The 22,585-nt window shown below is 53.4% G+C and overlaps 11 protein-coding genes across 11 annotated transcripts; 7 read left to right on the top strand and 4 right to left on the bottom strand.

The window, feature by feature from the left end:
• Positions 1 to 143: 143 nt before the first annotated feature.
• Positions 144 to 1,153, top strand: BJX68DRAFT_266114 (mitochondrial carrier domain-containing protein; the record flags this gene model as incomplete). The annotated part of the gene is made up of 3 exons (XM_071045405.1): positions 144 to 224; positions 280 to 1,011; positions 1,058 to 1,153. The coding sequence occupies 3 exons, from the start codon at positions 144 to 146 to the stop codon at positions 1,151 to 1,153; spliced, it is 909 nt and encodes a 302-aa protein (XP_070899648.1).
• Positions 1,154 to 1,193: 40 nt separating this feature from the next.
• BJX68DRAFT_69332 (uncharacterized protein) lies at positions 1,194 to 2,049 on the bottom strand. Its single transcript, XM_071049616.1, has 2 exons — positions 1,892 to 2,049; positions 1,194 to 1,838 (listed from the first exon to the last, which is right to left on the bottom strand). Exons 1-2 carry the CDS (start codon positions 1,935 to 1,937, stop codon positions 1,234 to 1,236), a joined length of 651 nt encoding a protein of 216 aa, XP_070899649.1. The 5' UTR covers positions 1,938 to 2,049; the 3' UTR covers positions 1,194 to 1,233.
• On the bottom strand, positions 1,990 to 2,950 carry BJX68DRAFT_69300 (uncharacterized protein). The gene has a single exon (XM_071049615.1). It carries the CDS (start codon positions 2,928 to 2,930, stop codon positions 2,163 to 2,165), a length of 768 nt encoding a protein of 255 aa, XP_070899650.1. The 5' UTR covers positions 2,931 to 2,950; the 3' UTR covers positions 1,990 to 2,162.
• A 212-nt stretch (positions 2,951 to 3,162) lies between these two features.
• Positions 3,163 to 5,756, top strand: BJX68DRAFT_266117 (uncharacterized protein; the record flags this gene model as incomplete). Its single annotated transcript, XM_071045406.1, has 4 exons — positions 3,163 to 3,255; positions 3,311 to 3,901; positions 3,966 to 4,552; positions 4,604 to 5,756. 4 exons carry the CDS (start codon positions 3,163 to 3,165, stop codon positions 5,754 to 5,756), a joined length of 2,424 nt encoding a protein of 807 aa, XP_070899651.1.
• A 93-nt stretch (positions 5,757 to 5,849) lies between these two features.
• BJX68DRAFT_69362 (RraA family protein) lies at positions 5,850 to 6,594 on the bottom strand. The gene has a single exon (XM_071049617.1). It carries the CDS (start codon positions 6,470 to 6,472, stop codon positions 5,942 to 5,944), a length of 531 nt encoding a protein of 176 aa, XP_070899652.1. The 5' UTR covers positions 6,473 to 6,594; the 3' UTR covers positions 5,850 to 5,941.
• Positions 6,595 to 6,962: 368 nt separating this feature from the next.
• On the top strand, positions 6,963 to 9,474 carry BJX68DRAFT_275249 (aconitase family-domain-containing protein; the record flags this gene model as incomplete). The annotated part of the gene is made up of 3 exons (XM_071047806.1): positions 6,963 to 7,064; positions 7,125 to 7,570; positions 7,632 to 9,474. 3 exons carry the CDS (start codon positions 6,963 to 6,965, stop codon positions 9,472 to 9,474), a joined length of 2,391 nt encoding a protein of 796 aa, XP_070899653.1.
• A 390-nt stretch (positions 9,475 to 9,864) lies between these two features.
• Positions 9,865 to 11,539, top strand: BJX68DRAFT_275250 (sugar porter family MFS transporter; the record flags this gene model as incomplete). Its single annotated transcript, XM_071047807.1, has 2 exons — positions 9,865 to 10,110; positions 10,175 to 11,539. The coding sequence occupies 2 exons, from the start codon at positions 9,865 to 9,867 to the stop codon at positions 11,537 to 11,539; spliced, it is 1,611 nt and encodes a 536-aa protein (XP_070899654.1).
• A 165-nt stretch (positions 11,540 to 11,704) lies between these two features.
• BJX68DRAFT_266121 (uncharacterized protein) lies at positions 11,705 to 13,783 on the top strand (the record flags this gene model as incomplete). The annotated part of the gene is made up of 2 exons (XM_071045407.1): positions 11,705 to 12,073; positions 12,119 to 13,783. The coding sequence occupies 2 exons, from the start codon at positions 11,705 to 11,707 to the stop codon at positions 13,781 to 13,783; spliced, it is 2,034 nt and encodes a 677-aa protein (XP_070899655.1).
• A 23-nt stretch (positions 13,784 to 13,806) lies between these two features.
• On the bottom strand, positions 13,807 to 16,164 carry BJX68DRAFT_69377 (putative arsenite efflux transporter ArsB-like). The gene is made up of 3 exons (XM_071049618.1): positions 15,952 to 16,164; positions 14,223 to 15,892; positions 13,807 to 14,175 (listed from the first exon to the last, which is right to left on the bottom strand). The coding sequence occupies exons 1-3, from the start codon at positions 16,025 to 16,027 to the stop codon at positions 13,831 to 13,833; spliced, it is 2,091 nt and encodes a 696-aa protein (XP_070899656.1). The 5' UTR covers positions 16,028 to 16,164; the 3' UTR covers positions 13,807 to 13,830.
• Positions 16,165 to 16,902: 738 nt separating this feature from the next.
• BJX68DRAFT_235985 (uncharacterized protein) lies at positions 16,903 to 19,564 on the top strand. Its single transcript, XM_071039944.1, has 4 exons — positions 16,903 to 17,235; positions 17,302 to 17,585; positions 17,634 to 18,167; positions 18,219 to 19,564. The coding sequence occupies exons 1-4, from the start codon at positions 17,093 to 17,095 to the stop codon at positions 19,127 to 19,129; spliced, it is 1,872 nt and encodes a 623-aa protein (XP_070899657.1). The 5' UTR covers positions 16,903 to 17,092; the 3' UTR covers positions 19,130 to 19,564.
• A 373-nt stretch (positions 19,565 to 19,937) lies between these two features.
• On the top strand, positions 19,938 to 22,209 carry BJX68DRAFT_275253 (putative MFS alpha-glucoside transporter; the record flags this gene model as incomplete). The annotated part of the gene is made up of 6 exons (XM_071047808.1): positions 19,938 to 20,516; positions 20,579 to 20,878; positions 20,929 to 21,354; positions 21,413 to 21,875; positions 21,925 to 22,095; positions 22,148 to 22,209. Exons 1-6 carry the CDS (start codon positions 20,304 to 20,306, stop codon positions 22,207 to 22,209), a joined length of 1,635 nt encoding a protein of 544 aa, XP_070899658.1. The 5' UTR covers positions 19,938 to 20,303.
• Between the last annotated feature and the right edge of the window lie 376 nt (positions 22,210 to 22,585).

Raw genomic sequence — 22,585 nt, forward strand, 5'->3', positions numbered from 1 at the left:
TCTCCATGGGGCACGGAGTGATCCTGGCTTGGCGAGACCCCCGGAATGCGGAGTAGCCCGGACAGGTCCAGGTCGGAGGCGGGCCGAACTATATAGGTTATCGACGGTGTTGGTTTCCGATGTCTAGCAAACAGCACGGTAATATGTCGCAAAAGCAGTCTCCATCTCCGTGGCAGTCGATTTTGGCCGGTGGTGCTGCTGGTGGGTTCGAGAGCCTCCTCACTGTATGTTGCCACCCCAGATTGACCATCCCGACGCTGACCCTTCTGATCAACTCAGTATCCGACCGAGTATCTGAAAACACGGCAGCAGCTACAAGCCGTATCAGCCGGAAAGCCTCCGAGCCCAGCAACCCTTCTTGTCCAGACAATCCAGCAGCATGGTCTGCGCCACATATACACCGGAAGCGCCGCATTCTGCCTGTCCAACGCAGGCAAATCCGGAGTCCGGTTCTTCGCATTCGACACAGCGCGCCAATGGATGCCTACAGACCGAGCTGGGAAAACCACAGCAATGGGAAACGTATGCGCCGGAATGATAGCAGGTACAGCGGAGAGCGTCCTCGTTGTTACGCCAGGGGAGACACTCAAGACCAAGATCATCGATGATCAATCCGGACCGAAACGGTATACTTCAGCTTCACATGCAGTGCGCTCGGTTGTATCTACCGAAGGTGTTTCGGGGCTCTACCGTGGCGTTGTCCCGGTGACGCTGAAGCAGTCCGCCAACGCCATGGTTCGGTTCACCAGCTACAACTTTTTCTTGGGGCATCTGCAGGCACTGACCAGCAACGGGACTCCTGTACCGGGGTCGACAGCCATCGCAGGCGCGATGGCTGGAGTGGTGACCGTGTATGCGACGATGCCTTTTGATACCATAAAAACGCGTCTGCAAGCGCTGGATGGGCGTCAACGGTATACAGGAACTCTCGACTGCCTTCGGTCGATCATATCACGGGAAGGTGTCTCTGTTCTGTGGCGTGGGACGACGCCGAGGCTGGCTAGATTGAGTGTAAGTCCGAGCCATTAGGGTCAGTTGCAGAAGCTAATATGCTTAGATATCCGGAGCTGTGAGCTTCAGCATATACGAACAAGTTATTCGGTGGACTTCGTCCCTGAATTACGCGACTACTAAAGCAGAAATCGGAATATAGGTGGATAGAGTCCCTCAATGAATACAAATCAAAACGATTGTCTGATTTAGTGTCCACGCCTTCAAAGCGTCGACTCTACCCTAGTTGAAGATCTCCTCGTTATATGTGCTGCGATACGCATCGGCCACTCGCTGCATGGTCCCATAATCAGGGCTCACATCGAATCCGTTGAGATTCATCGTTCGGATGGATTCTGCATTGAGAGGACCTGTATTCCTTTCTCTCAACTGCTTCAAAAGGGCAACCGCATCAGCCATATCCAATTGCGCCTTTCGGTCCCGGTTCCCAGTATAGATTCTCCGTAGCTTGCGTTCAAGAGACCATTCGAGTGGTGCAGCAAGGATTTCGAGGTTTTCTCCCTTGAACAGTATAATATTCTGCTTCTCAGCCTGCTCGAACAGAGACTCTCGTGCTTCCTTGGTGACAAAGATGGCCATCGCCTCATTGATCCAATCATCGTTGTAGGCAAGCTGTTCTGCTACGGAAGCGACGGCCTCCTTTAGGGCATATTGGATGTCCTTGTCCTGAGCGAATTCCGGTTCGATCAAGTAGTCTATATCACCCGTGCTGTCGCGATTCTTGAGATAGGTCACTGCAAGAAATCCCCCGGCGGAGACGAGTCTGATTGGCGCGAATGCAGCGAGCCAGGCGCTGCGACCCATTTGACGATCGAGAGCGTGAAGGCCTTAGAAACCTGGTTAGCACCTCGTCGCCCGGTACTGATTGCCATCGAATTACCTTGATTGAAGTCATCCGCGCCGAGGTATCTTTTGCGCTCGGTCATGACCAAAGCTCATCGTCCGGACTTCGCTTGATGCAAGGAATGTACGGTATCAGATGTGGGAGGTAAAGGCGGGGGCGGCAGTGACAAGGGTCCATGTGTTTCTTGATCCTAAGCTAACGCGGGGCAGCAGGGTTCCTGATTGGAACAGATGATTCCGTCGCCTCCGTTATGTCAGAGCATATTCATGCAAGCAACTGATCGCATTTACTTGAATCACGGGTACTTTTAGATCGTGTAGAACCATCCCGTATTCGTCACGATATTACGACGAGCAAAGTTGAGACTTTTCCCGCCCACTTCAAGAACCAAATTTCCCTCCGCATCGAGCACTTCAGGGGGCACTGACACCTTGAGGAGACCTTTATGAAGAGGACCTACATTTCTTGTCCACGGCGGAAGTTCCTCGGGAATAAAGGTCGGCAATGGGTCGCTGTTCTTCTCGCGGTAGACATGTTGGCGATTCCGCCGCAGGCCCAAGGAAAGTCTCCAATTGACAGCCTCATGCAATTCTTCGACGATGGACGCGAGGATAGAATAACGAAGCGGGTCGGGATCTGACGGATCTGGTATATCTCGTATCTTCCAATTGGATTGGAAAAAGAAGTATTCGGTTTCCCACCCTATAAGCTCATAAGAGTCGGAGAGGTGAAGTTCGTAGAGACGGTAGACGGATCGGAGCGGTGTGTCGCGTAGACGCCAGATCGGGATGGCGCGGAGGTTATGGATGTCGCCAAAGTGAGAGCGAATGATACCCGTCTCGTTTTTCTTGTCTTCGATGAGTGCGCGGAGGGGAAATGGACCAGGAACCGGGAAGGACCACGAGGGATACGGCACGAACAGGCGCAGGAGGGCGAGCAACGGATATTTGTGATTGTGACCGAGTCGGATGAGACTGCTGCGTAGTCGGAGGGGAGAGTGCCATGCGCGAAGCCATGCCAGGAAACGAGCCCAGAAAGAGATCTTTGGCCGGGGACCGCGACGACGGGGAGGCATTGGAGTCTGGGGAACGAAGCTGGGTTGGTGGAGAACCGGAGGTCGGCGGGTTGGAGAGAAATGGCCGACCCCGGCTAGGTGCCCCAGGCATCAACGGCACATGACGTGTCTTGGCACTTTCCTCTTTGGTCGCTCTGGTCGTTCTTTCCTCCTTCAATGTTCCAAAGTCTGCCTCGTCGCTTGTTGCTTTGACTGGAATGACTTGATTACATTCCTGTACCCACTCCCACAGATGCGCCCTACGGAGGATGAAGCTAGCGCTGCTCCCACTCCGCCCAAGAAGGTGCGCTTGGCGTGTGTGCGATGCAGAGCCAAGCGGGTCAAGGTATGTCGCTGTCGCGCTCACTACATCAGAAACGGTTCTAACGCTCAAATTTCAGTGCGACGGTGGAATCCCAGCCTGCTCCAACTGTGCTCGTGCCGGTGTATCTTGCGTGGATGTTGATGGTCGAAATAATGATCGCTCTATCCCTCGCGACTATGCGGCCCGGTGTGTTGCCCGCATCCAGTGGTTGGAGCAACAGATCAAATCGCTTGACGCGGGGTTTGATCTGACTCAGGGGCCACAGCTCGAGTCTCTTGCTGTCCCCCTCGCCATTCCAGAACCTCTGCCACAGAGTACACGAGAACAGTCTACAGCTTCAACTCGAAAGCGAGGACATTCAGTGATGCATCGCCCTGATTCAGATCGCAGCTCTGACGCTCCACCGGCTGTAGAGGCACGCTCGGTTGCCATGGATTTGGGAATGCTCTCACTTCATTCTGATTCTCGCCAAAAGCATTATCTAGGCTCTTCATCAGGGCTGTTCTTCACCAACCTCATTGGTGCCGACAGCGAGGCGCTCTCTACCGCGAGCCCGGTTTCGACTGGCACTGTTTCCCAAATCAACCGCACACTTCCCAGCGAACGGCAAGCTGGTAAAGGCCCATCGCCAGAGACATACCGCTTGCTCTACCGAAAACTATCCAAGGTATGTCTATAGCTCTCCATGACTCTCATATCTGCTCATATGACTGGGTTCGCTGATGGAACAGGAACTTCCTTCTACCGAAGAGGCCAACACGTTGCTCAATATCTACCTCCAGGAAATACATATTGATCACCCGTTTCTTCACCCAACATCTCTTTTCAACGCATATAATGCGCTTCGTTTCTGTGAAGAACGTGGTTACGACAATGTAGATCACAACGGATGGCCCAAGGATATGACGCCATTCCCTTACAATGGACGGTATGACAGAACTGGGGACATGGACGCTACTCCAATCTCCATCTTCACCGCTGTGTTGCATGTGTTTATGGCATTCTCCCTCGCTGCTACGCTTCTGACGCGAACCAAAAATTTTGAGTTCTCTCCAGCACGTTTCTACAAAGTCGCAGCTAGTGCGGCCTCAGAGTGCTTGTCAAGTATATCAGTACCTTCACTACAAAGCGCTTTGCTTTTCACGGTGCAAGGTATGATCGCGCCCACCAACCTCAACATATGGACATTGGTTTATGTGGCCATGTCTCATTGCATTGATCTGGGCCTCCATCGAGAGCCAAGGAATCCTACCGAGTCGTCCCCGGAGTCTCTTCTCGTGAGGAGGTTTATATTTTACACAGTTTATAATCTGGACCGGTCCGTATAGTGACACCGACATGCCCCGCTGTTAATACTGATAGCTGGTAGGTCAATTTCAACTATACAGGGGCGCCCGCTCGGTATTCGTGACGAAACCTTCGACATTCGAATGCCAGAAGTTGCCGATCTTTCTGCTGAAGAGCCAATCCAGATGCCAGCTGGCCTGGCCGGCTCCGGGTGGGATCGCCGGTTGCCGGATGATCTGAGAGTAACCATCCATCGCTTCAAACTGGATCGATACATATCAGAAATCAAGATGTTGTTCTATCATCTTCCGACCGGTGGAGGGATATTTAACTGGCCAACCGATCCCTTAGCAGAACAGCTGCGCATCAAGTGTGCCCTTGACACCTGGCTCGCGGAGCTCAAGCACATTTGCCCTTCACCAGATATGCCAGGAGAAGAGACGACTCCCCGGTCACGTCGCATACGACTCAAACTAGAAGTCTTATATCATGGTGCTCTGGCTCTTTTGTATCAACCATCGCAAGCGTGCCCATCACCACCACGTTCTGCACTTCTCCAATGTTATCGTTGTTCGAGTGAGCGGATTCGCATATACAACCATCTAAACAATGACGAAAACCTATACTATAATTGGCGAAATATCCATGGTATTTTCTCGTCCGGGGCAAGTATTGTATACTGCTTTTGGGCCTCGCCTGAAATACAGTCGATGATTCCTTTTACTGAGGCGCTCCGCGATCTTCGAGTTTGTTCGAACCTTCTCAGTATCGGAGGACAATGGTGGCCCTCAGTGCGCAATGGAAAAGACAACTTTGATAGGATTGTGGATTTGACAATCAAGCGCTTGAGCTATTTGCATAATGCTGACCACCCTTCAAAACGGCGGCGGCCACAACTTGAGACCGACGCCGACCGTGAGCGACAGCTCCGTGCGGGAGAACCAGATGCTTCCGCACTGGAACTTGAACCGGCCCCGATGTCCTTTGCAGTGGATGCTTCCCAATTATCGAGACAGGATATTGTCACACAACAAGATGATCCCGGTGCCATACCTGTGGTCGAAGACACGTACCTACTAGCATCTAACATATTTCCATATGATGCCGGGCTAAATTCGGATCTCGATGGAACAACTCCCGTGGAATCTGTTATGGAGAACTTCTTTGCAGAGTACCTGCATGGTGATTGGAGCTGGGATCCATTCTCAGCCTCCCTCGACACTTCAATTCCGTGAGATACAGATATTGGCTTAGCTGTCTACCCGGATGAACGAGTCCCGCACAGTCGTTATCGTTTACATATCGCTTCACTTTTAGAGAATGGTCTGGCCGGTCATCAAGAGTCCTTCAGCACCGAAATCAATCCGGTCAATACTGTAGCATGAATAGCATTTGCATTATGGTATGCGACTGGCGGCTATCATTTCCTCAGCCTTTTGATCGTGGGACCCATCTCATCGCCCATCTCCAAGCATTCGCGAGTCTCCTCATCAATATCATATCGCTCTTGACACAGCTCCACACAGCGCTCGATCTTTTCAATCGGCACAGCCACAACCCCGTCGGCGTCTCCCACAATATAGTCCCCTGGGCGAACAACAACAGCCTCTCCGCCCTCGGCGCTCGAGTATGTGATCGGAATATTCAACTCAGACGAACGGGTGAAACTTCCCGAACCCAATATGCTGATCTCGCGCGCGAATAGCGATATTCCTAATTCCTGATGCTCAGCAAGGTCTCGGAATCGACCATCTATGACCACGCCGGCCGCCCCCAATGTTTTGGCCCTGGTACTCATGAGTCCGCCCCAACACGCGCTGACCAACCCCTTGGGCTGCGAGATAAACACAACACTTTCTTTGGGAATGGCGTCTGCGAAGTGCTTCGGAGGAGTGGGTGATGACTTGTCCGAATCACGAACCATGCGCACTGTGTAGGCCGGTCCGAACATTCGGGTTTGGTGCACATGACGCCCGGGGAAAACATCTTTAGTCCGGCAAGGTATCCGCCATTAGGAACTCCGAGTTTGACAAGGGCATCGCCAATCTGTTTTGGTGGGCGCTTGTTAGAAGTTTGCCGTGGAATTGGACTAGGGCAGTTACCTACATCGCAAGACGCGAACTTTCGGAGGGCACAGATTGCCTCTGCTTTCAGAGCCATGGTATACTTGGAACTGTTTAGTGAAGGGTATCACAATGAGAGTGCGAGCTTTGGTATTATTGGATTATCCGAGACGCGGAGCATTGAGATGTTGGTCAAATGCGAGCGGCCGGAGTGTTCCGGACTCCCTAATTCTGGAACGCGGAGCTACCCTGAGCTCCGCAATCGCTCGAGAGCTCGACCAGAACGGCAGGGATTATTTCGTGATAGCCTTTTGTCTTCAGCTTTACTTTTCTTTTGACTTCCTCTGTAATGAGCTAACCATCCGGACTCCACTGAAAATGCAGCGAATACCATTATCCTTGCGGCGCGAAGGCGTCTTTCGCCATGTCGCCGGCAACTCGCGCCGGAGAGGACTTGCGACACATCAGTCAATCTCCCCGGTATGTATTACGCCAAATGTTTGTTTTAGGCTCGCGCTAACAGGCGGAATGCTTGTATAGCTCTTTGGAGTCGACTACGCAAGACAAGCTCAAAACCTCCAGACCGTGAAGCAAGGAACCAAACGCCCATTAACCCTGACGGAGAAATTACTCTACAGCCACCTCATTATACCGGATAAGAACGCGTGGGATGTGGACCGAATCGAGCGCGGACAAACCATACTGGAGCTTCGCCCAGATCGGGTGGCCTGTCACGACGCGACTGCGACCATGGCCTTGCTGCAATTCATCAGCGCAGGACTGCCACGAGTCGCAGTACCCACGACGGTGCACAGCGACCATTTGATTATCTCCGAAAAGGGCGCCGAAGAGGATATGCGGCGCGCTTTCGGGGAACATGCCGAGGTATACGATTTTCTCAGTAGTGCTTCGCGCAAATATGGTATTGGATTTTGGAAGCCCGGCTCAGGAATTATACATACAGTCATTTTCGAAAACTATGCGACGTCAGCATACCCAGTCCTGTTTTTGCAAAAATTGTCTGTTGGCTGACATGATTTCTAATAGACCCGGAGGACTCATAATCGGCACAGACTCACATACCCCTAACGCGGGAGGCATGGGCATGATGGGAATCGGAGTCGGAGGTGCGGATGCCGTCGATGCGATGTCGGGGATGCCATGGGAACTGGTCGCACCCAAAGTTGTCGGTGTCCGTCTGACCGGCCAGCTTCAGGGTTGGACATCCACGAAAGATATAATTTGCAAACTCGCTGGCCTCTTGACGGTATCCGGAGGAAAAGGCCGTGTTATAGAGTTCTTTGGCCCCGGAGCGCAAACGTTGGGCGCAACAGCCATGGCGACGATATGCAACATGTCTGCTGAAATTGGGTCGACCTCTTGCATATTCCCCTACAGCGATGCGATGGGCCGCTACCTCAACGCCACGCGACGTGCGCAGGTTGTCGAACGGGCAAATGAGGTGAAGGCATCGCTGCTGACCGCTGACGAAGGCGCGGATGAATACTACGACCAGGTCATTGAAATCGAACTGAACTCCTTGGAACCTCATGTCAATGGACCATACACTCCCGACCTGGCGCATCCGATCTCAAAGCTGAGCACCGCTGTCGCCGGAGAGGATTGGCCCATTGAACTGAGCCACGCAATGGTGGGAAGCTGCACAAACAGCTCATACGAGGACCTGGATAAAACACGACAGATTGTGGCACAGGCGAAAGCAGCCGGAGTCGCCAAATTCCCGACGCCATTCATGGTGACTCCCGGTAGTGAGCAGATCCGTGCCACGGCGGAAGCGGATGGCATTCTCGATGAATTGCGAGACGCAGGAGCCGTTGTTCTTAGCAGCTCATGTGGCCCTTGCGTAGGCTCATGGGACCGAAAGGATGTTGACGTGCGTGGCAAGGAGAAAAACTCGGTCATCTCTAGCTTCAATCGAAACTTTGTCGGACGCCATGACAGCAATCCGGCAACGCACTCGTTTGTCACATCGCCAGAGCTGGTAACCGCCTTTGCTTATGCTGGACGACTAGATTTCAATCCCTTGAAGGATGCCGTCACTGTGAACGGGGACTCGACGAATGCATTCAGATTCAGCCCTCCTGTCAGCCAGGAACTTCCTTCCCATTTCAAAAGCGGACAGGATACCTTCCAAGAGCCCTCCGTAGATGGTACGGATCTCTCGGTTGTGGTTCGGCCAGATTCTGACCGACTGCAGCTCTTGAAACCATTCACAGCCTGGCAGCCAGGATGCGCCGATAATATGGAGCTTTTGATCAAGGTCAAGGGCAAGTGCACAACTGACCACATCTCTCCAGCCGGTCCATGGTACAAGTACCGCGGCCACCTTGAGAACATCAGTAACAACATGCTCACAACTGCGACAAATGCATTCCTCCAGGTCGATGATCCGGGCATGCTGGGACACACACGCCACCCTCTCACCTCGAGTCTGCAGGTTGTCCCAGAGGTGGCCCGCGACCTCAAGCAAAGAAATGTGCGGTGGTGCATCGTCGGCGACCATAACTACGGCGAGGGGAGCTCACGCGAACACGCAGCCCTTGAGCCTAGATATCTTGGTGGCGTTGCTGTCATTGCCCGGTCGTTTGCCCGAATCCACGAAACAAATCTCAAGAAGCAAGGTATGCTTCCGCTGACGTTTGCGGATGCTGCAACATATGATCGCATTGCAGAAGGAGACCGCATTACGCTGGTGGGAGTGGAGGACGGAGAATTCCGGCCTGGCTCGCAGGTGACGATGCAAGTGCAGCCCCTACAGGGTGATTCCTGGGAGGCCCAGTTGAACCACAGCTACCACGCTGGCCAGATTCCGTGGCTCCGCGCAGGAAGCGCCCTCAACCACATCAAAGCCAACGTGTTGGCCCAATAGCCTAATAGGACAATACTACACCAGTTTCTAATGCTCCAACGCTTTGTAAAGGCCACCCCATCAGGTGGATACTCTGTAGTAATCTTGGCCCTCCGATTCGCCCACGGCCGGAGTTGACCCCAGACTTCGGAGTTGTCCCCCCCTCGCAGTGGGAACCCGGAGCCATCCAGGCCTGCGGATCCGTCCCGCTCTCCGCATTTTCTCTGACCGGGGGCCTGCTTGTTGCGTGGGTTGGCCGTTGACCGAGCTGCTTTAGGCGAAGCACAGGTAATCAATATGGCATATCCCTCTATATAAGGTGAGTATAATCCTCTCTGAGTTGAGCATCAACCTCCATCCAAACCCCCTTCTCTGATTCTTCGCTTAGTTACAGCACAAGCACAAACTATCATGCCAGCAGCAGGCGGTGGTATCGACCGCAGTGCCTTTCAGAAGGTTCCCAAACCGGCTCGAGGCCTATACATCTGGCTGGCCGTCATCTGGGCCTCGTACTGCGGTGGTCTTCATGGCTTCAATACTGCCAATATCTCTGGGGCAATGAGCCTGGACCCCTTCGTTCGCGACTTCTCCTGGACCAACTTGTCCGCCAGCCAAATCTCTGACAACAAAGGATGGGCCGTCTCATCCATGTTACTTGTAAGTGCATACGTCTACTCGATCTTTGAGCTGATGCGTGGTACTAACACCACCGTTGGTATAGGGTCAAACCGCTGGCGTGATCATGTCGGGTCCTCTAGGTGAACGCCGTGGTCGAAAGCCTGTCATCCTTGCCTCTGCTATATTTTACACCATCGGAGCCATTCTCATGGCGGCCAATGTTGGGTCATTCGCTGAGCTACTCGCCGGTCGAGTACTCTCCGGAGTGGGATCGGGATTTGGCATGACCGTAGGACCGGTGTACATTTCAGAGGTGGCTCCCCGTGAACTGCGAGGAATGATGACAACATTTTACAACATCAACATCATGGCTGGAGTCGCTGGAAGCTATTGGATCAACTATGCCTCTCTTGAGGTCATATCGGGGAGCTCAAGTTGGCAGTGGCGCACGACCTTGGTGCTGCAGCTTATTCCGTCGATTATCCTCTTCATCGGTTACGCTTTCTTCCCTGAGAGCCCACGCTATCTGTTGATGCGTGGTCGAGTTGAGGCTGCGCGAGAGAGCCTGTTCCGACTTCGCGGAGGGCTGGACGAAAGCGACCCATACCTAGCGCGCGAATACGCAGAGTTGCAGAACATGGCGGAGACGGGCACTGCGAGCCAGCGGGCTGTGGATGCCCTCAAATCTCTAGCGAGGCAATGCATGAAAGACGGGGCAACGCGTCATCTTCTATTGTTCGTTCTGTTGATCCAGACATTCTTCATCATGTCCGGAGGCAACTCAATCACTTACTATGCACCGACAATTCTCGCGTCCATCGGCCTGAACTCTCAACAAGTCCTCCTCTTCACGGCCGTCTATGGCTTGATCAAAGTGGTGTCCGTCTTTCTCTATGCGTTCTTCCTCACTGACCGCTATGGACGTCGCCCACTGCTGCTTATCGGATCGACCATCAACACGCTGTGTCTGCTGTATCTCGCAGCCTTCCTGGGAGTTGCCAACGTCTCCGACTCGGCCTCGCCCTCTCCCGCTGCATGGGTCGCCATTGTTGCCATTTGCCTGTTCGCCATTGGGTATGGTTTCGGATGGGCGCCAGTATTCTCTCTGACGGCCTCGGAGATTTGTCCGACGCACTTGCGAGGGCCCATTGTCGCCATTGCATTCACATATCAGAATCTATTGAACTTCGGTATCTCAAGAGGTTTTCCCAACATGACGGTGACCATGCACGCGTGGGGACCGTTTGCCCTGTTCACGGCATTCACGGGCTGCGCGACAGTTTGGGTGTATTTCGCCTTTCCTGAATGCAAAGGCCGAAGCATGGAAAGCGTGGGGGCTATTTTCTCCCTGCCATGGTATCGCACAGGGTTCAGCAAGGTTCCGACAGCGCAAGGTAACCAGCAGAACAGAGATCTCGAGAAGGAAGCAGCGAGTAGCACTCATGAGGAGAATTCTGGCAAGGCGTGATCAACAGTGTACCGGGACAGTGTCTACTCTATGTATGCCAGTGTGGAGACGCTTCGGCGATCTCCGGATCGGCCTCGCATAAGCCTATGCGGCTTGGCTTAAATGAACCGATTGTTCTTTTGCATCTCCTCCCTTTCTCCCCAACTTTCACCTGTGTAGCGCAAAATGGATTTCCCTCGCCCACTCCGTAGCTGTACACTGTGCCGCCAGCGAAAGATCAAGTGCGACCGACAGCAGCCCTGTGGCAACTGCGTCCGCGTCGAGGCGCAATGTGTGTACCCCGCCGGCCACGGGCGCGCCCCAAAGCGACCACGCAAAGCAGTTGAAGCCCGTCTTCTTGCTCAACTGGCCAAGCTAGAAACAATCGTCAAGCGCATCGAAGGGCAATCCCAAAATACCACCCAAAGCAGCACCCTCGAGGCCACGGCAGACACATCGAACCCCACCGTCGAACAGCAGTTTGGTCGGCTGGTCATCGATGACATGCAGAGCTGCTATGTCAGTAGTACACCTTGGATGCGCTTAGGAGATGAGGTACGTATGCTCGCGGATGATCTGAAAATGGGCTAAAATGTGTAGATTGAGGAACTCCGCGACTTACTTCACACCACGACTTCCGAAGAAGACGAGGGTTTCAGTGTCATGGAGGGGCTTGGGACGAATGCGGCCATCATGGGCTTTCGAGCGCTGGCGCACTCACTTGAAGTATATCATCCACCCATGTCGCAAGCTGTGGCCCTGTTCGAAATCTTCAAGACAAATGTCTCCACTACCGTCCGTATCTTCCATGTGCCCACCCTCGACCGGATCTTCTGGGATGCCATCGCAGCAATGGGTGCCATCGATAAGCATACAGAAGCGCTGCTCTTCGCCATCTACTACTCAACGGTCATTAGTATGGACCCGGGTCAGTGCATGAATCTCCTGGGTATTCCCAGAGCGTCCGCTCTAGAGACGTATCGGTTCGCTGTGGAACAAGCCCTGGCGCGTGCGGACCTGCTCAACACGCAAAACCTGATCCTCCTCCAAGCAGCGGTCCTCTTCCTCACAGCCTTGCGCAACGAAGACGATTCCCGGACGGTGTGGTCATTGACATCCCTCGTGTACCATATCGCCCAGGCAATGGGCTTGCACCGCGATGGCGAAGCCTTCGGGTTGAGACCACTAGAGACAGAGCTCAGGCGGCGACTCTGGTGGCACATTTGTTTCCTGGACAGCCGATCAACCGAGTATCATGGTTGCGAGCCCATCGTACACGCGTGCGTCTTCGACACAAAGATGCCCCTGAACATCAACGACATTGACATCACCGCCGAGATGACTCAACCTCCAGGAGAGCGAGACGGCGGCACGGAGATGACCCTCTGCCTCATGCGTTGCGAGGTCATGCGCGCCGTCTGGAAAATCGGCTACCTGGCTCCACGGACGAGACCTCCCCCATCGTTAAGAGACAACCAACCCGCCCGCAATCGAGAAGCTTTGGCAGCCGAGCTCCAAAACTGCCTAGAGACCCAATACCTCAAGCACTGCGACTCATCCAGCCCCTTCCTCCGCGTATCATCCACCGTTGCGAGGCTAATGATCCTGCGCATGTGGATGGCTGTCCTCTTCACGCAATCACAGAAAGACCGGCAAATCCGCGATCGACTATTCCGCGACTCCATCGAAGTCCTGCAACTCTCTGCCTTCCTGCTAACGAACAAGGAAGTGCAGCCGTGGGCGTGGCACTCGAAGACCCACATCCAGTGGCACGCTGTCGCATTTGTCCTCGCCGATCTGTGCTGGCGGCCTCCGTCTGCAGAGTGCGATCACGCATGGGAGTGTGTGAATGCAGTGTACGACCAGTGGAGTACGATGGAGACGGAGAGGAAGGGGAATATGTGGCGGCCGATTCGGCGGTTGATGGCGAGGGTTCGGTACGTGCGTGAAATCCAGCGGACGACTAACTCGACAGAGTCGATGCGAAAGAACAGCTGGAGGATGGGTGTCGGGGCAACGACGCCGGCAGTAGAGGAGGAAGGAGCAACCTCGATCGCGCCTACCGTGGGAGCGTCTACGAGCCAGGATCCGGATTGGGAAAGAGTGAACCTGCGTACGAATGGGGAAGGGCCGATGGGCTACCCAGGGTCCGGGGATATCCTCGGGGATACGGCTGATATCTTCGATCTGACAACGTTGGATATCTTTGGGTTGCTCTCCGAGTCGGCTATTACTTTCCAGAATACCCAGTTGGAGAATCCTTGAGTATGCTGCTCGAGTAAATGAAAGGTCTAAGCTGTATCATATCTTCGTCATGCATCGTAGGGAGTATTATCCCGCATAATATACACCTCGCCAACAAGCACAGCACATCCCACAGCCATAGAGATAGCAATAATAGGAAGGTTTACCATTGCGAAATCCAGGCTCCGCACGCGAATATGCTTTCGCAGGAGAATATCCCGCCACAAGAGTCCCGCCAAGGATGCGCTGAACGCCGTGCTGAATGCCCCGTAGTTGACTCCAAGCGCCATGCTGTATACAGTTGCCCAGAATGTGCGATCGCTAATTGGAGTCCCATTGGCACGGTGGATCGCCTGCCAGGTCTGCACCACGCGAGAGAGGAGAATTGTCGTGCCGATGTTCGTTCCGGCAAACTATACAGGTTAGTTCTGAGGGAGTCGTATCCGGGTTGCATGCTTACATTGCAGAGGATAACAGAGAGAAATCCCATTCCGCCTATCGCCCCAATGGTTCCGGTTCGGTTTACCCAATGGTCCCATCCGTATGCAAAGACCTCAATCCACCCCTTTGTGGCCAGTGCTTGAACAAGGACAAACATGGCAAAGGCGAAAGGAACGAGCGCAAAGGGCATATGAGAAACCACCGCCGTGACAGTGGGAAATGTCTCTTGAAGCCACCGGTACAAATCAATCGACAGGGACTCCAAGGTAAGCTTTTGCAGTTGGCCCTGGGGCGGCAGATTCAGCGATGGTTCTTCCGGCAGTGGCGGCGCTTTCTCCGTGGTGCAGGCAGAGTTTGGGGACGGAGAACTGACATTCGCAAGACTCAATTCTTGCTTCTCATCAATGCCTTCTGGAGACGGCTGCTGCGTCGACTGGTCGTCAGATAAACCAGCAGAATGCGACGCAGGGTGCTCGCAGCCATGATCAAAAATGCCCGTAGTGAGATTGACCAAAGCTCCGGTCGATTGCGGCTGGATATCGTCTATAGCAAATTCGTCATCTCCCATCGCTCGCTCAGCTTGTGTTCGCGTCCGTTCCACGTCTTCGCGCCCCTTGCGTGCGATCTCGCGTGTTTCCTTCCTATGGTGCCATCCGTATGCAACGTCCCAGCAAAACAGGACAAACGCAGCGGGCAAGGTAACCCAGAAGACAGGATGGGTGTGTCCCTGACTTGCCGCATTCAACACCAACACGGTGATAAGCGTCGCAGCCATAATAACAGCGCCAAATGCAGCCCCTCGCTTGTCGAGAAAGGGGTTTAAGATTTCCTCAAGAGATAATAGCTTATCCTCCTCCCCATTCGCAGCCTCTTTCTCCTGCTCTTCGGCATTGCCTCGCGCGTTGGGAATGTTCGGGTTGACAGGTTTCCGGCCTTTTACATCGTCGGGCAGCTCGTGCATCTCTATTGATAGTGGAACAAGCGATTCATCCGCGAAGATGATATACAGCAGGAAGGGGAAAAGGACAATGGCTGTGATCACCACGGGAACAATCATGTTCGCTGTGTAGTCGATAAACTTGATCTCGAATGCGCTCGTTAATACGAGATTCGTTGGGTTGGAGGAAACGAGAATGGCAGATGCAATGTTGGCAACAGCGAACTGGGTATAGATCCAGGCTCGTGGATGCAGGATATTGCTCGAAACTCGGGTCATGTACGCGAGGAAAGCCGTGCCCGACAGGATGATTGGATCGTTCCCAATGAAGCTACCCAGGATAAAGAAGAAGGCGTACAGGTAGAAGAACAGCCGATGCCCGACCTTTCCTCCCTTTTGCAGCACCTTGAACGCCAGATATCGAATGAGGCCCGAGGCATCGATTGAAATGGCGATATATGCGAGGGTCAAGAAAAAGACCATGATATCGATCGGTGAGATATTGTCCGCGCCGAGAGTCCCATCGTGCACTTCCTTGCGTCCAATTGCCAGTATTGCCAAGAGGAACAGGTCTGCGATCAGAGGCGCTGTCACGAAATTGAAGGGAAAGTTGAAACGCACAAACACGCTGCCGTGAGGTTCATGCTGCCGCGGTTCAATAATCCTCGTCACGGTGAGAGCACTCGTAATGGCGTTCGTAAGGAATCGTGGAAGGTATACGGGGATGTGGAAGGGGAAAAGGACGACGATGTCTGTAACACCAGCGGTTAGAGAGCACCAGCAATAGATAGTTGCTTAGCCGGGAACTCACTCGCAAAAACAAAGACAACCAAGGTAACGATTGAACGCCAGTCCTTAATCCTGTTTGTATCCAAATCTTGATCCATGTTGCGTTTGAACGTGAGTAGGAAGGCAGAGGCTGATATATAACGTCCGACGCAAGGAGCCCCGCGCTCTTGGGCACCCCGCTACTGAGATGCAGTGCGACTGCGCGGCGTTTCGTCAACTAAAACCTCCGAGATCGAGGTTGTACGGATAACAAAACCCCCAGCTTCGATATCGAGCCATGAAGATAGCTGAGAGCGAAAATAACGAGGAGACGAGACCGGCCTTGGGCGTGTATTTTGAGCCAGGTGGTGGCTGGCCTGAGGAGGGTGATCAATGACGACTGTGCATGCCTGCCTGAGGGATCTACACCGCTGCAAAAATGAGGCGGAGCAAGCAAAACTGGACTGTCACGGTTGCGGGTCGAGCGCTGGAATGGATCTTCAAGGCTGGCATCTTTTTCTTGTTGTGACGGTCGCAGGCGGGGGACTGGAGAGGAATTCTTGCACCGCCTCTCGGGCACCGCTTGGACGCTGCACTAACCCCGACTAACCCCGAGCTAGCGACCAAATTGTAGACTGATTGGCCTGTTGATCCCCACTTTGGTGCCCGGACAGTCTTGGCGGTGTTGATGTTCCTCAGCGACGATGGGCCAGGGTCTCCCAGCTTTGCCCCGTATTCAGGCCTTCTAGAAGGAAGAGGCGGAGCTGGCCGACAGAGACTCCGACTCAGAGAGTCAACTCCACGAGGACAAGCATCCCTTTCAGGCAGGTGGTCATGCGAGCCCGAGTTCCTCGACCTGGAGAGGCGAGCGTCGAGCCAACACGCCTTGCCATTCGCCCGTGGCAGGGACTAAATGATGACCATGCGGCTCTTCATGACGACGTCTCTTGATCTCTTGACCCTTCAAGTTTTGGCGCTTGCCCAGGTCTTTCCCGAGGTACGCTGGGACCCTTCGTTGGCTGCCCTGTTCTTTGTTCACCAGAGGCCTAATCCTAATCGTACGAAGATATATAGTCCGAACTTGAGTAAACCTCTGTGAAGACAACCAACTCAGACTTCACCCCTCATGCGAGTTATTTCCTCCCTCCTGGCCTCTGTATACCCGTGGGAGGGGACATGAAGTGATGCCGCCTCTTTCTCCCTCGTCTTTCCCCCTCCTGCCCCGATCCGAAGGGGCCGGAAATGCCACGAATGCGACTAATCTTGGACTGGAAGTCGTTTGTGCGTGGCCAGTATCTGGCCAATATGGCCCTGGAACAAGAGTACTGTAAGTCGCCTTCCTTTATTGCCTAGTTGATCTGAATGAGTGAGCGCTAATATCGTGATTTGAAAGGTACTATGTCCTGATCGCCGCCTGCGTTTTCGCGAGAAAAGAAGAATGGATCAGGAATGCCTGCCTGGCAGGTGCTCTGCTCTTTCCCGCTATAGCAGCTCTTCACGGGATCGTTCTTGCAGCAGTGCATGTGGATGGAGCCATCGATATGGACGTCTACGGTGCTTTCCAACTTTGTTCGATTGGAATCCTGACTGCTCCTCTCACTGCGAGAATGTCCGGCACTTACTTCAACGACCCAAGGCGACACATCATCTTCTTGTGGACGGGTCTTGTTCTTGCTGGTAGGCGGACCCTTACGGACAGGCCAACCACGGACTAACAGCAAGTAGGACTTTTGAGCATCACCGTGGAGTTCTTCCGCGTCAAGCCTTCGACCTGCACCCATGACGACAACGGAACGCTCCTTGCCTCCGATATCTCAAAGTTTCCCTACGGAGCAACGTGTGACCTTCGTTGTTCCGTCGAATACGGTCCATTTTCTCCGATCCGTGTCGACTCGACCAACGAAATATACGTCGTACCGGCACCTAACAAGCTCACATTCGGTACGGCCACGCTGCTTGCGGCCGCATGTTGTATACCGGCTATCGTGTCGCTTCTCTACTTCTGGTCATTGATACTCCAGGAGACGTGGAAATCCCGATTCGATGGCAACAGTGGGGCGGACCAGCCCGACAAGCGGATCGAAGGTACAAAGGCGACCGTGGGGATGATGCAGCACATCAATGATTTGGTCAGGACGGTCTTGAGCACCGTCGAAGCTCCGGTCTTTGCTGCTGCGGTGCTGGCCATCCTCATTCTGGGGGAGAAAAACTTCTTCAGCGATCCGGTGGACTATGGAACAGAACGTATATCTAGCATCGGTACGTCCTCGACCATAGTATTGACGAGCCAAATGTACTGACGCTTTCTAGGCCAATGGGCACCCATAGCTGGTGCCGCGTTTGCAGTTCTCGGGTCGTTGTACCTATTCCTCACGGGTGATGGTGATTCGAATCGGAATGCGTCACCGTGCAAATGTACCTGCCATTCGTCCGAGGTTGAAAAGCCAATCTGCGTAGAAGGACGACCTAGTTCAGCAGGCACTGAATCAGTTGCTACTGAGCCACAGATAGCAATTGAACCACAGACATCGGCCCCGGGGAGCCTGCATACCCAGCTTGCGCGAACCCCAACCCCCGATTTTGGATCCCGGCGCAGAATCAGACGAGTCCTCATCCGGCTGGGGATCTCTTTGAGTAACGCTGCGCACGACCGTCTTCATGATTATGAATTCAAGCAAGGACCGGCCTCGGACTTCCCAGAGATCCCGGCCGAGCAGCAGAGAAATGGAGCGCTCCAGCAAATCCGAGAGCAGTATAATCCCAAACGCGACTCTAACCGCAACATATCGCTATCTCGACAGGGCTCGAATCTCAGTATGGCTTCTAACAGTAATTCTCCGCGCTCGTCGCGATCCCGGTCTCCCTCCCCTTTCCGCACACCATCGCCTTCGAGATCGAGCGATGCTCGAGGTTCGTCAGAGTCGCAGAAAGGCCGTGGCTCCTCGGCTGATGATCCTCGCGATAAACCACGCAAGCGTACAAACACCCTTGAAGTACCGGTGCCCTCTCACCATGTTCCCCTGGGACACAGCCCGTCTGTCTCATCCGTGTCCAGCTCCAGTTTCACTATCCCAGGAAGTCAAGCTTCGCCCACCATAGTAGTCTCGGGTGATGATGATATAGTTACCACGTCTCGGAATTCTGACATGCATTCGGCTGGCAATGCCTATGATTCAGACTCGCCACTTCCCTTACAAAGTGGACGTCGACCCACCTCGTGAACACTGTTTGAGACGACGTCGCAATATCAAAAGGCTGTACACGTTGATGTATAATAAAAATCATAATAATAAGTCCACATACCTCTGTCGGGATGAGAAGGCCTGATGAACATTCTTCTCCTTAACAACCAATGAAATGTATGCCCAATTCATGTTCAATTTGCTGGGTGCCCCAATCATCGTGAACATGGGGACCGCTTGGGAATATGACACTGGAGCTCTAGAGCTATTGGTTCAGCTCGGGCGACATTAAACACGCTTGTGCTCAGTCTACTTCCCGTTTTTGCTCCCTTACCTCTCTGTATATTCCTGTAAGAACCTTGCCGCACACCCTATCTCCAGAGATTCCGGTAATCCCTGGTCTCTAAACAGATCACAGAAAGTCTCAGCTGAATGGACTGCCTTTCAAAGCAGTCTGCGCCGGCCTAGCAAAACACCTCCGTGTGACTAAGGCGTTTCCGCGCAGAACGGTGGTACAGGTATTTGCACGGAAGGGCAACTTCTTGCTTGGTGTGGTACCCTGTCTCTGACACTGCCCTCGGCACGTTCATTATCCGATGACGAGACCACCGCATATTAACCGAGTTTCGAGGCGCGAAGAGTCAGCATCGCATAAGAGATGCTCTCAGAGATGGCGCCAGGAGTTGCAGCCTGGAAGACTCGGTCTGGTTCCGAAACCTGGGGTAGGGAAATTCCTTTACCAAAGAGGTGTTTCTGGAAGCCCATAGGTTGCACGCGAAGGATCTGGAGCAGGGAGGATCATTGCGTTTGACGCTGGTTGCGGACCTGTCGGGGCTGTTGGACGATGATTGGCTGGCATGTCGGGATTCAGCCCTTCCCCGCATTCCACTTGGAGTACATGGCAGATTATGGATCTGCGGGGAATGTGCTCAGGCGTTGTACGTGATAGGAAAGTGTTGAGGTTTTCCATCATCGGCAGCCAAAGAGGACCATGATTTCACTTTTGAACGACGCACATTTATCCGAGAGTACCTGTGAGAAGCACTCGTTTTAACCGCATCACCACCGGGCTGGTCCAGTAAGCCAATCGTTCGGGCGGTGGAATTCCGGATATCCTGGTATTTCGCGTATATAAACCACGGATGGGCTCCACTCAAGAAGGACATGGTAGTTCAACTCAAGTCCCACTGCAATCAACAATATCACCACGAGCATGACAGCACAACGCATTGTACCTTCTGACCGTGAGGTCGAGGAGGTCCAGAGAGCAGGGTCCCAGGCGGATCTTATCCGCCAGGCCCAACAGAGCGACGAAGAAGACCGAAAGCTGACTATCCGGCAAGCGGTGGTCAAGTACAAGAAGGCGGTCTTGTGGGCGATGTTTCTGTCGACAAGTCTGGTCATGGAGGGTTATGATCTTGTGCTAGTAAGCGAATCCATCCTCAGATTCAGCTCTGTTCGTCCACCGCTAATCAAGTCCGACGCCAGGTCAGCTCCTTTTACGGTCAGACCCAGTTCAAAGAACGATTCGGTGTATACGATGAAGCATCGAAACAGAAACTCATTCCGGCCGAGTGGCAATCTGGCCTCGCGAATTCCGCCCTGGTTGGCCAATTGGCCGGGCTAGTGATCAACGCAGTCTGCCAGGATCGATTTGGCTGCCGCCGGACGATGATGTTCTTCATGGCGTGGATGACTGTGGTTATTTTCATCCCCGTCTTTGCCCCGTCACTCCCGGTTTTGGCGTTTGGAGCAGCCATGTGTGGTGTTTCCTGGGGCGTATTCCAGGTAGGATTCTGGCACAGTAAGACAAAACTACAGGCTTCTAACCCGGGTAGACACTATCAACGACATATGCTTGCGAGGTGGTGCCCACGATCCTCAGGCCCTATGTCACTGCATACGTCTGCATGTGCTGGGGTGCTGGAATTACTCTATCGTCGGGTGTCGTGCGAGCTGTAGCCAGTCTCAAAGGTGACATGGGCTGGAGGCTTCCATTCATTCTACAGTGGATTTGGCCCATTCCTCTGATTATTGGAGCCTATTTCGCGCCGGAGTCACCTTGGAATTCAGTGCGTCGCAATAATGAAGAAGAGGCGAGAACCAGCCTGCGCCGGTTGTATCAAGATATACCGGGGCGAGAACAGCGCGTGGAACAGGCCCTCGCATACATCAAATACACCACTGAGATGGAGAAGTTGGAATCAGCCGATGCAAGCTTCCTTGAATGCTTCAAAGGGACCAATCTGCGGCGAACAGAGATTGTACGTATTTTCCTTCAATCCCGAGCAATGGTTTTGCGGAGCTAATCCCAGCCTCTAGAACTGCGTCGTCTGGGCCGCCCAAATTCTCTGCGGAAACGCGATCCTTGGCTACGCAGTGGTCTTCCTCCAAGCTGCGGGTTTCAGCGAGATTCAGGCCTTCAACATCAACATTTCGCTATCAACCTGTTATATCGCTGGTGGCATTATCTGCTGGCTTCTCTTCCCACACCTGGGGAGGGCGACGATTTATATGAGTGGGCTGACTTTCATGTTCTGCTGTCTCGTCACAATCGGAGGTCTCTCCTGGGGTCCAGGCACGGATGCACAGCTGGGCATCGGCATTCTCCTTGTGATTTCCACCTTGTGCAACATGATCACCATCGGACCAGTTTGCTACCCGATTGTTGCAGAGACGCCATCCGGGCGATTGCGGTACAAAACGATTACCATCGGACGGTTCGTGTACAACGTCACCGGCATCTTTACTAACTCTGTCACCCCACGCATGCTATCGACGACATGTAAGTAGCGGATACTGGTGCCTACAAGACCGTGACTGACCTTGAGAAGCCTGGAACTGGGGTGCCAAAACGGCATTCTTCTACGCTGGAACAAATCTTCTTTGCAACATGTGGTGCTGGTTTCGACTTCCCGAAACAAAAGATCGTACCTTTGGCGAGATCGACATGCTATTCACTCACCGGGTCCCGGCAAGGAAGTTCAAGTCTACCCATGTGGATCGTATGTCAATGCCCGCGTGTTGTTGTAAAATCTTGTACTGACTGCTGGCTAGAATTTGCACACGGGGGAGACTACCTGTCCAAGGGAGAGACGGAGCACAAGGAGATTGCTTAGTTCGGACACTGTGTGCCGGAAACGGAGTGTAAAGGCGTGGTGTTGCGTTGAATCTGTGCCAGTCGCTTGCGTAGGGTTGTAGTTGGAATTGCAGGATAGAGTCGGGAATAGTTGAACTCGGCGAATAAACCAATTGAGATGAATATACCCTGACTCCATTGCTCTGAGCCGAGAATTTCCAAGCTATACCGATAGTAGTGAGCGTACCACAACTGTCCTAATTTGGCGTGGAAGGTCGCAAAACAGTGATAGTCCCCAGCAATCGGGTAATCTTGCTCTCTCTGAAAGTCGAAGAATCTTGGCCCATCTAGCGAATTGGCATTCTGAGATGCTCACGACCATCTGCGGGCTGGCGTTTGAGGTTGACCCCGCCCTT

The sequence above is a fragment of the Aspergillus pseudodeflectus genome (genome assembly GCF_044049435.1).
Source record: "Aspergillus pseudodeflectus strain CBS 756.74 chromosome Unknown BJX68scaffold_18, whole genome shotgun sequence".
Taxonomy (NCBI): domain Eukaryota; kingdom Fungi; phylum Ascomycota; class Eurotiomycetes; order Eurotiales; family Aspergillaceae; genus Aspergillus; species Aspergillus pseudodeflectus.

Excerpts from the sequence above, each read along its gene's own strand:
- BJX68DRAFT_69362 (XM_071049617.1), bottom strand. The coding sequence starts at position 6,472 with ATGTTCGGACCGGCCTACACAGTGCGCATGGTTCGTGATTCGGACAAG.
- BJX68DRAFT_69377 (XM_071049618.1), bottom strand. The coding sequence starts at position 16,027 with ATGGATCAAGATTTGGATACAAACAGGATTAAGGACTGGCGTTCAATC. Across the intron at positions 15,893-15,951 it reads GGTTGTCTTTGTTTTTGCGA|ACATCGTCGTCCTTTTCCCC; the intron begins GTGAGTTCCCGG and ends CTGGTGTTACAG. Across the intron at positions 14,176-14,222 it reads TCTCTGTTATCCTCTGCAAT|TTTGCCGGAACGAACATCGG; the intron begins GTAAGCATGCAA and ends TAACCTGTATAG.
- BJX68DRAFT_69300 (XM_071049615.1), bottom strand. The coding sequence starts at position 2,930 with ATGCCTCCCCGTCGTCGCGGTCCCCGGCCAAAGATCTCTTTCTGGGCT.
- BJX68DRAFT_235985 (XM_071039944.1), top strand. The coding sequence starts at position 17,093 with ATGCCGCCTCTTTCTCCCTCGTCTTTCCCCCTCCTGCCCCGATCCGAA. Across the intron at positions 17,586-17,633 it reads GACGGGTCTTGTTCTTGCTG|GACTTTTGAGCATCACCGTG; the intron begins GTAGGCGGACCC and ends AACAGCAAGTAG. Across the intron at positions 18,168-18,218 it reads AGAACGTATATCTAGCATCG|GCCAATGGGCACCCATAGCT; the intron begins GTACGTCCTCGA and ends GACGCTTTCTAG.
- BJX68DRAFT_69332 (XM_071049616.1), bottom strand. The coding sequence starts at position 1,937 with ATGACCGAGCGCAAAAGATACCTCGGCGCGGATGACTTCAATCAAG. Across the intron at positions 1,839-1,891 it reads CGCGGATGACTTCAATCAAG|GCCTTCACGCTCTCGATCGT; the intron begins GTAATTCGATGG and ends CAGGTTTCTAAG.